General features: G+C 45.5%; 1 protein-coding gene across 2 annotated transcripts in view; it reads right to left on the reverse strand.

Annotated features, from left to right (window-relative positions):
- Nucleotides 1-10,928: 10,928 nt before the first annotated feature.
- ARHGEF5 (Rho guanine nucleotide exchange factor 5) overlaps nt 10,929-13,633 on the reverse strand; it is a 30,647-nt gene continuing 27,942 nt past the window's right edge. The window contains exons 14-15 of one of the 2 annotated variants that reach the window (XM_086398248.1): nt 12,563-12,667; nt 10,929-11,631 (exon numbers count right to left, since the gene is read on the reverse strand). In XM_086398248.1, the coding sequence (XP_086254374.1) occupies nt 11,474-11,631; nt 12,563-12,667 (263 nt within the window). In that variant the 3' untranslated portion in view covers nt 10,929-11,473. Of the gene's footprint in view, nt 11,666-12,562; nt 12,668-13,633 lie in introns of both variants that reach the window. The other variant, XM_086398247.1, reaches the window with a different exon arrangement.

Below are 13,633 nucleotides of genomic sequence, written 5' to 3' on the forward strand. Positions count from 1 at the left end.
GAAATCCCACAGAGTAGATGACGGGCCTTAGGGGTTGCAAAGAGTTGGACGCAACTTAGCCACTAAACAACCACCCTCTCCCATCATCAACCCTCCCCAACCATCACCAACCCTGCCCCCCATCACCAACCCTCCCCCAAATCCCCTATTCTCTGGATCTGATTACCCTCCAACAGTGCAATCTCAGAGTGTGCAGCTGGCTGGAACAGAATCCTTCTTGTAGACTCCAGAATAAAACTCTCCTATGCCTCAAGCATAGGAAATTTCCTTGGAAGGAAAGTTATGACCAACCTAGATAGCATATTCAAAAGCAGAGACATTACTTTGCCAACAAAGTTTCGTCTAGTCAAGGCTATGGTTTGTCCTGTGGTCATGTATGGATGTGAGAGTTGGACTGTGAAGAAGGCTGAGCTCCGAAGAATTGATGCTTTTGAACTGTGGTGTTGGAGAAGACTCTTGAGAGTCCCTTGGACTGCAAGGAGATCCAACCAGTCCATTCTAAAGGAGATCAGCCTTGCAATTTCTTTGGAAGGAATGATGCTAAAGCTGAAACTCCAGTACTTTGGCCATCTCATGCGAAGAGTTGACTCATTGGAGAAGACTCTGATGCTGGGAGGGATTGGGGGCAAGAGGAGAAGGGGACGACAGGGGATGAGATGGCTGGATGACATCACTGACTCGATGGACCTGAGTCTGGGTGAACTCCGGGAGTTGGTGATGGACAGGGAGGCCTGGCGTGCTGCGATTCATGGGGTTGCAAAGAGTCAGACATGACTGAGACTGAGCGACTGATCTGATCTGATCTGATGCCTCAAGCCTGCATGCTCACAATGTTTCCACTAGATGGCGATCCACCACCACTGTAACTGTGGCCCTAAAGTATCCTGGCTGTACACGGTACCAAAACCCATAGTAATTTTTTCTCTAAAATACTCTAGAGCCACTGAGATCAGGTTTAAAGATACTCAGGTCATTTGGGTTGCAACTTAGTTTGCCAGATAAATATAGAGTGTTCAAATTAAATTTGAATTGCAGATAAACAACTAATTTTTTTAGTGTACTTCCTGCAAGAGGTGGGTGACCTCTTGCAGACTCTACTCTGTATTTTCATTCGCTAAATCTGGCAGCCCTAGTTGTAGTGCTTCCCTAGGGACAGCTACATCCACCATAGCTTCACAACTGAGACTGTGCAGGAGCCAAGAGCCGGGACCTGGCCTCTGTATCTCTACTCAGCTTTCTTGCATTTCAGGCTCTGAACAGTCCTGTTCACTTAGTATTTTCCTTCCTCCTGCCATCATAACCCTAAATACAGGCTCTGCACATGTCTGAAAAAATGCTCTAAAATCTTTTGGAATCCTGCTCTATTTTCTGATCCTGCTAGTCACATTATTATTCGTTTATATATTTCTGCGATAGTCTATTTGAATGTATTTTGAAATGCATATTTTAACATCACTTGTACTCACAGAAGACAGGAAAATGGGCTGCAAAAGACAATTTGGCTTTTGTTGATTTCATTCCAATTCATAAATGGTCTTGACTAGTTAAGAGTAAGTCTTTCTTAGAGGTGAAGACTTGCCTTCATTCACCTAGAAGTGGTATCATTTTAGGCCAGAGAGAAAATCTGGGATAGTTAGCATTCTTATACTTGCATTTTAGTGTATAATGTTCTTTCAAAAATACACTCCCACTTGAATTTCATAACAAAGTCCTGAGAAATGAAGGCAGATGTTCATTCCATCATTTAGTGGGGATTTACAGGCAGCAATAGCACCAGGTAAATGAACACAAGATTAATAAACTGTCTTTTCAAGTTTCAGGGAACTCACAGTCTCGCTGGGGAGTCAGATAATACACATGACCAGTTACACTATAGGTGGGCAATGCTGTGTGGGAACTCAGCCATGAGAACAAGGTGAGATATATGTCCAGAAAATGCAGCAGCCATGTCCACTGTGGCTTAGAAAGCTTCAGCATCCAGGGCATTTGTCTTAAAGGAGAGTGGGAGTCGGATAAGCAGAGGAGGAAGGGCACTTCAGGCAGACGGGACACCAGGTGGAAGGCCATCGAGACTGGGAAGACGATTAGGGAGAAGGTCACAGTGGCTGCATATGTACGCAGAAGAGGCCAATGGGGGGACTGTGGCAGAGGAGGCTGGTAAAGGACAGAGTGAGACTGTGAAAGTGAAACTCACTTAGTCATGTCCGACTCTTGCGACCCCATGGACTGTAGCCCGCCAGGCTCCTCTGTCCATGCAATTCTGTCCAAGCAAGAATACTAGAGTGGGTTGCCATTTCCTATTCTAGGGGGAAAGGCCCAAATTCAATGCTGAGATGCTTGAGCTGTATTCTCCAGGCCATGAGAAAGGCAGTGACATTTTTCACTCATTGCCCAAATTTGGGTTTTAGAAAGACAAAGAGAGCCCAAGATTGGAAGGCTTAGAGAGGAGATGCAGAGAAATAAGACCAGGCTACTTACGGAGTGAGTCTAAGTGAGAAACAACGAGAGGCTACAGAAAGCTAAAGAAAGAAGAGGGTCAGGTCTGAGAAATGTTTCAGAATCAGAAGCACTGTAATATGACATGATATGAAATGAGTTGAAAGGACTCAAGGAGTAAGAGAAGAGGAAAAAGACTTTGGTAATTAAGAAATGCTATTGATCGTGAAAGGAATAATGGGGTTGGAGCGAATACCAGGAACAGGGAGGTCATTTAGTTTGTGCACTTTGAAGCTTTTGTTCTGTGGTTGTCAGGGTGGACATGTCTAGGGAGAAAATGGGGAGCTAGGGTCCGTGAGAAAGACTAGAGGTTACTATTGAGATTCTTCAGCACAGAAAACGCTGGTTGAGGTCAAGAGACCATGCAGAATGGCTCAGACAGACAGAAAGAAAGTGATCTTAGGATGGACTCAGGGAAATGCCACTGAAAGGAAAAGTAGAAGAAGAAAAGGTGGCACCGAGACTGGTGAGGAACGGGCAAGGGTAAAGAATCTGCCTGCAGTGCAGGAGGCTTAGGGTTAGGGTGGAAAGATCTAGAAGAGGTGCTGGTGAGGAAAGATGCAAAGCCCATGTGCATCTGGAGTGGAGGTTGGACAAATAATTGTGCAAATCACATCACTTTATCCCAGTCTACAGAGGAGGACACTGATATTTCAATGATTTCCAAAGAATGCCTTGACTGAGAAGTCTTTTGAGTTTGATTTATTTTCCACCTCACTAAATGCAGATAGAGACTCTTGCTTCCTGAATGCCAAATGTATCATCTAAAAGCTGAAAATCTGAATATGTTAGACACTATCAGTGATGGACAGTTCTGTGTATATTTTATGAGACCACAGGAACAACTGAACTAGCTCACTTACTCAGAAATTGATCCTCAGACAAAATATTAATGATGGTGGTGGCCATTTATTTAGCATTTATTGTGTATCTAGCCCTTTAATAGGGAATTTAATTTCATAACAACCTCAGAACGTATCCTTCAACAGATGGAAATCAGAGACACAGGTTTATGTATTTGTCCAAACTTGCAAAATAAGTAAATTTTAGATGGGATGTCAGGAGGTGCCAACCCTAGAAGCAGTGTGTTTTGATAGCTGTGTATGTGTGTGTGCTCAGTCATATCTGACTCTTTGTGACCCCGTAGGCTATAACCCACCAGGTTCCTTTGTCCATGGGATTTTTCCAGGCAAGAATACTGGAGTTGGGGGAGATAAATTAATAATAGGAGGTCAGAAGGTAAGGATGAATGTAAGAAAACAATGGGTGTGATCTAGATTAGATTTAGAATCAAATCCTTCCATAGACCCTTGGTCTGTACTTAAGTAACTTATCCACTCAGTACTGCCTGATTTAAAAAGAAGTAGGGACATTGTAGTGAGACATAAGATAGAGAAGACAGCACTGTAAAAAGGGGAGAGGAAGCTTCATATTCCAAAGCTGGAGAGGGACAGGCCTGGAGGGGAGTGAATCATAGATAAGGGACCATGTGAGAGGAGGGAAGTGGGGCTGGATGGCTGGAGTGGATCCAGACTTGTTACCTGGTAGCTAATCAGAGGGGTAAAGAGGATACAGTCAAACCTGAAATCGCAATAAGGCACTCTTCCACAAAGATTGACAGTGAAAAGACTGGGAGTAGATAGATCAGTGGGGACATGATGCTAGTGTCCAGGAATGAGGTATTGAGATTAAAATAGTGATTTGTCAACAAAGGTCCGTCTAGTCAAGGCTCTGCTTTTTCCAGTGGTCATGTATGGATGTGAGAGTTGGACTGTAAAGAAAGCTGAGTGCCAAAGAATTGATGCTTTTGAACTGTGGTGTTGGAGAAGACTCTTGAGAGTCCCTTGGACTGCAAGGAGATCCAACCAGTCCATCCTAAAGGAGATCAGTCCTGGGTGTTCATTGGAAGGACTGATGTTAAAGCTGAAACTCCATTACTTTGGCCACCTGATGCGAAGAGCTGATTCATTTGAAAAGACCCTGATGTTGGGAAGGATTGACGGCAGGAGGAGAAGGGGACAACAGAGGATGAGATGGCTGGATGGCATCACCAACTCAATGGACATGAGTTTGGGTAAACTCTGAGAGTTGGTGGTGGACAGGGAGGCCTGGTGTGCTGCGATTCATGGGGTCACAAAGAGTCAGATACGACTGAGCGACTGAACTGAACTGAACTGTGGAGAACAAGGGGGCTTCCCTGGTGGCTCAGATGGTAAAGAATCTGGGTTGGGAAGACCCCAGCAGGAGGGCATGGCAACCCTCCTGTATTCTTGCCTGGAGAATCCCCACGGACAGAGGAGCCTGGCAGGCTACAGTCCATGGGGTCGCAAAGAGTTGGACAGGACTGAGCGACTAAGCACAGCACAGCATAGGAGAACAAGGGGGCTTTCCTGGTGGCTTAGTGGTAAAGAACCTGCCTGCAATGCAGGAGCTGCAGGAGACATAGGTTTGATAGCTTGGTTGGGAAGATCCCCTGGAGGAGGGCATGGCAACCCACTGCTGTATTCTTGCCTGGAGAATCCCATGGACAGAGGAGCCTTGGTGGGCTACAGCCCATGGGATTGCAAAGAGTTGGACGTGACTGAACGACAGAAAAACAATAACAAGGAGAACAAGAGGGAAGCAATCAGTGAGAATGATGCTGGGAAGAAATCAACAGAACTTGACTGTTCAGGTAGGAGGGAGAGATGGTGAAACTGACCTCAGGTTATGGTGCCCAGGCATCTAAGAGGAGAATGGTTCATAAAATACGAACTCCAGAGGAGCCGGCTGCTGCCTCAGCCTTAGCGCTTCTGTGTCTTGTGTGTCCCTTTCACATTTTGTTTCTTAGCCTCATTGCTCTGGTCAAGTTGCCTCAAGGACATCCCTTCCTGTGCAGTGTGTTGTCTGAGAATGGAATTTCCACCCACAGAGATTCCACCCATCCTTCCTGGGTGGAGTCTTTCGCCCTGCTGTTGCTTACATCATCCTTTCCATCCAATTCTGCCCAACGTGTACTTCCCACTTGACACCCTTGTCCCAGTCTGTGTACCTGGAGCCGCCAAGAGTGCAATCTGTTATTCAGAAGTCCCCTCCGAGCCACCATCGACGACGAGCACTGAATCTTCCCAAGCGCTCCAGTTCACCCATTTTGTTATTTTGCCTTCTTGTCCATTATTCATTTTGGTTTGACTTTTTATTTCCTGTGGTGCTCAAGCTCAATCATTCAGTCGTGTCCGACTCTGTGACCCCATGGAGTGTAGCTTGCCAGGCTCCTCCATCCATGGGATTCTCCAGGCAAGAGTACTGGAGTAGGTTGCCATGCCCTTCTCCAGGGCATCTTTCCAACCGAAGGATCGAACTTGCATCTCCGGCGCCTCCTGGGCTGGCAGGTGAGTTCTTTACCACTAAGCCTCCAGGGAAGCCCTGTTATTTCCTGTAACGCTTCATTATTTGAATCAGTGAAATCAGGTACATTTTCATACGTAGGGAAATAAAATGTGTCCCCAGAACTTATTTAAAGGACTATTGTCAAATGTTTGAAAAAAAAAAAAAATTTATCCATTCATTTTCTTGGATTTTTCAACTGGAAAACTACTCCTTCATCTTTTGTTCCCTTTTATTTGCTAATGCCAGTACAACTGATTCCACGGAGGAAGTCCAGTGTTTCTGCACACATTCCGTCTTCTATCAAGGATCCTCCTGTCCTTTCCTCCCCTAAAGCTGAGGACACACACACACACACACACCACACTCGGGAAACTCTCCAGTTCACACACACACCGCACTCGGGAAACTCTCCAGTTCACACACACACACCGCACTCGGGAAACTCTCCAGTTCACACACACACACCGCACTCGGGAAACTCTCCAGCTCACACACACACCACACTCGGGAAACTCTCCAGTTCACACACACACACCGCACTCGGGAAACTCTCCAGTTCACACATACACCACACTCGAGAAACTCTCCAGTTCACACACACACCACACTCGAGAAACTCTCCAGTTCACACATACACCGTACTCGGGAAACTCTCCAGCTCACACACACACTTCACTTGGGAAACTCTTCAGTTCACAAACACCTCACTTGGGAAACTCTTCAGTTCACAAACACCTCACTTGGGAAACTCTCCAGTTCACACACACACCGCACTCGGGAAACTCTCCAGCTCTTAAGGCCCTGCTGTGCAAGGATGATGAATGCCTGCAAAAGCCACACCTTATCTTTCTTTCCAGTCTGTTGCCTGGCCAAGCTTAGTCCAATCACTAAAGCCTGTTTATTAACCATTCCACAAGTCTGACCGCCTGCTCCTCTCACTTTCTCAAGACTTATCTGCCTCTCCATATTCTGTTTACTCAGCCTTTGCATTTTACAGCAAGTCACCATCAACCTTTTGTGAGCCACACAAATGCCTCATGTCACAGATCACGCGCTAAAATCCTAGAAGTAAACAGCAGGCTGTTCGGATTTGCAGTTTACAACTCCCTGGCTGTGTGGTATTAAGCCAACTGTCCCCCTTTCACAAGCTCCTGTGTGACCAGCAGGGAGTTAGACACAAAGAACTTTGGGGTCCTTTCCACTCCAACAGCGGGTGATTTTTCTCATCCCCAGTGGTGGATCTCAGAAAGAAAACACTCTGCAGCTGGCCGGATGCGTCCCATCCACAGGGCCCTCTTTCGTCCCGGCATTTTCCTTTTCTTCCCAAGGCTGCCTCCATGATGGCTGGAATCTCTTACAGACTTGTGGACTCCTACAGACTCTACCAGGGTCTTCCCTGGTCTGTGGCCCTCAGCCACTTTCCCCAGCACTCTGAACTCTCTCCCTGGCGTTTTGGGGCCCTGAGGCCCAAGAGCAGTTTCAGAACCTCCATGTCATTCAGTGCAAACTAACGCAGCTCCTGCTGTCCTTCGGGCTTTCCATCGGCATTGTTCAGAGGTAATTGCTCAGGTAAAATGCCAGGAAAGTATCTATCTGCCCATTGGTGCTTCTGGGGAGCTCGTGGGCCAGACTCAGGCCCCTCCCTGTAGCAGGCTCTGCCCTCAGGGCGGCGACTCATAAACCAGGCAGCTGGGATCAGTAGTCACTCCCTCCCAGCTCCCTTACCAGCTTGGAAAAAAAAAAGTTTACAGCTCACACCAACCCAACCCCTTTGCTTCCCCAGTTCCCGGAGCCCAGCCTTCCCGGAAAGAAGAGACAAGACACCCTCTTTCACTTACCTACGCTCCCCAAGGGTTCTTCCTTCGGCCCTCACCTCACTCTGGGAATGTTTCCCTGGAAATTCTGCCAAGTGAAGGGATGCTGTGCTTCACCCTCTTCCCAGGAAGAGGCTGGAGAAACTCCCACTCCATAATTGGCATTGGAAACGGGTGGGATGGAAGAAATGGGTCGAAAGCCATTAGGGATAGAGAATGTTTTCAGTCTACCTGAAACATGACTAACTCTGGCGTCTGTCTTCCTTTAGTTCATTTGCTTGTAACCTTTGGCCCCTTGGCACACCTGATTTCAGGAGATTACGTTAAACAGCAGGCTTTGCGCCGCTGCAATCACGCAGCTCCTGAGTCATATTTATAGCAGATGCGGCTCTAAGGTAACTGAGCTGTGTGAGTGATAGGGTCAAGTCACCACCGGCAGAAGGATATTTACCTAGAGGTGTGGACAACCAAGTGCAAGCTCGCCCAGGCCTCAGTGATGTGTCTCCGGGTGGGTGGGTGAGGTTCCGTTTTGTCTATAAACGGCTGCTGCACCAAAATACTGCATTTCTAATCTGACTTCACAAACCAGAAGAAGTTATGATAAGGAGAGCATCACTAAATAGAGACAATTATGGGTCCAAGAGGACACTGGGTTTATTTCAGGGGGATAAGTATGTGTGTGAAAGAAAGAGAGCCAGGGAATGTAACTTCTTTACATTTTCAAAGACTTTTAAACAACTTCTATCCCAAAGACTAATAAAAACAAAACAGGGACCTCCCTGGAGGTCCAGATGTTAAGATTTTGCCTTCCACTGCAGGAGGTACGGGTTCAATTCCTGGTTGGGGAGCCAAGATGCCATGTGCTTCGTGCCCAAAAAGCCAAAACATAAAACAGAAGCGATATTGTGACAAATTCAATAAAAGACTTTAAAAAATGGGCCACATCAAAAAAAATCTTAAAAAAAAATCAGTCATCCTAGGACCAAAGTCCATTTTACTTTGTGTTGTGGATATAGGAGTTAAGAGAAATTGAAATCAGGGGAAATAAACACATCTCCAACTGTGAGCCTTCCAGATACTGACATGTAAGCTGATCTTATTAAAGTCATTATAAATGACCGTGACAGCGTAAGTGCTGAACTCTAAGAATCATAACATCACAGTTAGCTCTAAATGAAAAGCTGATGGTGAAAATAACCTTTACAAAACAGCTTTCTAAGTCGTGTGAGTGGATAAAATTGACAGACGGAAATTCAGTGGGGTCAAGAGCCCAAAGGAAGTGACTCAGCATATATCTATAGGATTTTTAAGCTCCAAGCTTGATACAGTTCAGCAAAGGAGCAGTAAATAGGACTCCTAAAGACACTGTGCACGCTTTTCCTCAAAAAAAAATGCCAAGAAAATACCATCTATCGTCGTATGCGCCTCAAATGCAGTCTGTCCAGAAAGTGCTGGTTAAGAGTTGTTTTCATAATTTCTCATAAGGAATTGCTAGGTTTCTAATGCACTGATGCCAAGAAGGGGTAAAAAAGAAGAACTTGAGTTAAATTCTGAAAATCTGAAGAAGGAAGGGACAATATCAAGAACTGTGCCCAACTGTTTGAAACCCAAAGTATAAAAATTTAGTAATTCAATTCAGGAAACATTCTTCACACCTAAGCTCTTTTGCTGTTGTTGTCGCTTGTTTTTTGTTTTTAAAACAAAGGGTCTAAAGACAAGTGGAAATCAATTGTCTCTTAATTTCCCAGATTAGGTGAGGATAACCTGATTAAACAAACATCTATTAAATACCTCAAGACAATTTCAGCTTTAATAGAAGTCAGCCTAAGGGGACTCAGAAAGCCTTAGCAACTTCAAGCAAAGAAGCAGTCACTTAACTAAAAACATTTTTTTTAACATGTATATCATTCAGAAGTTGACATTTTATCTCCCTGGGAAAGTAAAGGAGAGTTTGCCTAGAAAATATAAGGTTGGACATGGCTCTCTTTGAGTCATACGGCCAGTGTTCAAATACTGGTATGAACAAAAGATCTGGATCAAAATTACTGTTATTGCTATTAAGAAGAATCAGTTGTTAGTTTACATATAATATATACATTTAACATATATTAATACTTAAAAGCTAGCTTTATGAAAAGATGTAAAATCTCAATTGAACTTCTCTCAAGTCATGTCTATTTTAGACTTTTTAGCACTGTCATACTGTTTAGGATAAATTAGTATTATTCCGAACTTAATTAACTTAATAGTGATAACTTTTCTAAAGATTAAGTAAGCTAACTTACATTTTAGGATGGATTGTAAACAAAATGTGTTATCAAAAGTGATACTGTTATGTCATATCACAGTTAATTGGGTATGAGACCAAATTTAGAGTATTATTCTTACCTTTGTATAAAGCTGCAGTGCAATTCTACCCTGAGGGCCTCTAAAGATAAAGCATGGCAAAGGAAGAGGCAACCCACTCCAGTATTCTTGCCCGGGGAAAGAAATCTCATGGACAGAGGAGCCTGGCGGGCTAGAGCCCATGAGGTCGCAAGAGTTGGACATGACTGAGTAACTAAACCACCACCGCCAAAGATAAAGCCGAGGGGTAGAATGTCCAGGATGGACCACAATGTGCCCACTTAAAAGATGACGGTACCATTGCTGTGTGACGACTCGATATGAGGAAAAAGATGTAAGCAGGGATGTTCTCCACCTGAGAAAGGCAAACTGATGGGAGATAGAGAATCATGCATCACAGAGTCGGATGGGAGTCTGGAGGTTATGTGGCTCAATTCTGCATTTTGCATTTAAGGAAACCAAGAAGTAGGCAGGCTGCGTCGTGGTGAGGCAGTAACTGGAAGTGAGGTCTTGTGACCTGGATTCTAGGATTCTGCACCATGCTCTTTCTCACACAGAGGATGACGCAGCGGTGATGACACCCTTCCAGTATCTAAAGTCAAAATATAAAATCATGGAGGGTCTGAGTAGCAGTTCCACATCCACCGAAACTAGCTTAGACCTTAACTTGTGGGTTCAGTTAAAAAAAGGTTTGGAGTTTTCATCACCCATCAACTCATTCTACTTTCTGATACAAACTCTGAGGCCATAACAAGCAGAAAAATTCCCCAAACTCTCCACAGTCAAAGAAAGAATCAGCCACTGACGTAACCCAGTCAGCATCGTGGTCTTTTATAACATCTGAACCACGGGATCCCATGTTCTGAACCTCACTCAATGCTCAGGAGTCTGGGGAGAAAACACTCAGAGAAGTGCCAACTTTATTAGAGTGAGAGCGTATCACCTCACATAGCCGACGACAGACCCCAGAGACCCAGGCACTGACCTTGCCCAGTAATTACGGGATATCTCCAGGGTTGGAAGATACCTTAAAAGGTCACCGGGTTAACCCTCCCATCTGATTTGTTCATCCTCCTTAAACATCTCCCTCCAGATTCTGTTTAACACACGGCCATGATGGAAACTCTGGTCAGCTCTGAATCTGTACTCTGAAAGCGTTTAGCTGCAGAGCAGGAGAAGTAAAGTTCCTTGGCTTAGGCCCCATGGATCCCTTTTTCTATGAGAAAAGGTTCTCAGAGTCCAGTGCAAAGTCCCTCAAAATCCCCGCACCAAGTACAAAGCACAAAAAGAGAGGAGGCTTGGGACTAGCTCCTGGCAGCTGGGTGTTGTCCTTGGGCTTTAGAAGGCCTAGTTCCTGATGCACAGAAGGCCTCCACCACCGTGTCCTGGGCCAGCCCTGTCCAGGAACATCTCGTCCTTAAGCTCGGGGGTTTCCTCCCAGAAAACAGCTAGGTCTGCTGCTCCACCAGCTGTAGCTTGGCAGTCTTGACTCGGTGGGCTTCCTTCAGGTTCCGTGCGCGGACCTCTGGGTTGGAGATGAACTCTACTTGTTGTAGAGGGAACCAGCCTTGCTCCCCATCGGACAGTCTCACGCCTTCCAGCCAGCCTATGGGCATAGGGTAGGTGGGAAGAAGAATGACCTGCAAAAGACTCACAGTAATTTCCCCCGGACCTCCTTCTTGGACGCACTTGTGAATTGAAGGCTAAAGGAACTGGAGAGTCCCCAGCATGGGGAATTCAGCCTCCCGGTGTACTCGCCCCAGCTGCTCTAGGTCTGATACAGTCTGTAGCTGCCCACTTCTGAGCCTTCTCCACTCTTATGGGTGAGCTGTATTCCCCCAAAATATATGTTGAATGCTAAGCTCAAGAGCCTCAGAATGCAGTCTTATTTGGGAGCAGAGTTGTGGCAGGTATTATTAGTGAGGTTAAGATGACGTCATACCTGAGCAGAGTGTGCTGTTCATTCAGTATAATTGGTTGTTGTTGTTTAGTTGCTAACTGTGTCCGACTCTTTTGTGACCTCATGGACTGTAGCCTGCCAGGCCCCTCTGTCCATGAGGATTCTCCAGGCAAGAATACTGGAGTAGGTTGCCATTGCCTTCTCCAGGGGATCTTCCCGACCCAGGGATCGAACCCAGGTCTCCTGCATTGGCAGGTGGATTCTTTACCACTAAGCCACCTGGGAAGCCCAATCTAATTGGTATCTTTATTAAAAGAGGGAAATTCGGACACCTACACACACACAGAAGGAAGAAATAGAGCTTGGACTGATACTGCCAAAAGCCAAGCCAGCTGGGGCCACCAAATCTGGAAGAAGCAAGAAAAGACCTTTTCCTAGAGTCTTCAGAGGGAGCATGGCCCGCCCAGCACTTTGACTCTGGACTTCTGGCCTCCAGAACCATGAGAGGATACATTTCTACCCATTTAAGCCACCCAACTTGTGGCACTTTGTTAGAGCAGCCCTAGGAAATGAGGCCGTCCACCCACACCATCCCACTTTCCATACCCAGCCTGTCCCCTGTGGATTCCTCTCTTACCATCACTGCTCTGCTGGGTCACCATCACCACGTCTGCCTTCTCGAGCGCCAACTCGTCATTCTCTCGGGGTTTGTAGGCTCTAAGGCACTGCACTTGTGGGGAGTCTTGGAAGAGAAGACCGTGAGAGGGGTAAGGAAAGGCAGGAACTAGAACATGAAGGAGGACCCGCAGGGGTGGTAGCTTGAGAGGACTTGGAGGAGAGAGAGTTTAAACTGTTGAAAGTTACACACAGAGAGACAATTGGAAAAGTCTCCATCTTCTCCCAGGGAACGAGATGGGTGATTAAGAGATAGAAATGCCATCACTGAAATGAATCAAAGATTCTCTCTAGTAAAGATGAATTGAGAAACAGGTTGTGACTGCCTTTTAATAACCACTGTTACAAAGAACTGAGATTCTGCTAAGCACTGAAATCCTCCCTGTGTCTTTCATCTGCATTGGATTCTGAACTCCTGTAAAACTGTCTACGACAAACCATTTATCTTTTACCTAATTGTTCCAAGTTTGTGTTCTGCCTCTCCAACTCCATTGTAAACTCTGAGACTCATTTTTCATTCTTCTCCATGGTACATGTTGTGGGACTAAATGAGACTTATCCAGTGGGCTTCCTGGTATAATCTAAGCACCGCATGCCCTCTCGTTTCGGTTTCCTTTTCTATAAATGACTGAGCTGATCAAGATGACTCAAGGACATTCTGGATTTTCTGTGGTTTTGTGATCCAGGGGAAATTTCCAAAGTTTTGAAGTTCAAAATTGAGAAGCCCCAGAGTATGCCTGACCCACAGTCTTCTATCTTACATGGGTTTATAGCTCTTTACACTTTACCACACTGCATTGGTTCTCTTAGAGACTAAATAGACCATGCACTGTTACCTGTACTTAGCTTGTCTGTATCTCCCATTCACAAGATCACAGCGATGCAGCAAGAATTGTCTTGTTTTCTTTCTCTTCTGAGAAAGTGAAGTGCAGCAGATGGATTGCACACTGAACAGAACTCCATTTATATCCTAGTTCTCCTACATCCTTTCCCAAAGTGCCCTGTATTTGTTTGTTCTTTGGAGTCACTAAAA

Source organism: Bos grunniens, chromosome 4 (assembly GCF_055505025.1).
Source record: "Bos grunniens cultivar Pamir isolate PY7600 chromosome 4, Bosgru_T2T1.0, whole genome shotgun sequence".
Taxonomy (NCBI): domain Eukaryota; kingdom Metazoa; phylum Chordata; class Mammalia; order Artiodactyla; family Bovidae; genus Bos; species Bos grunniens.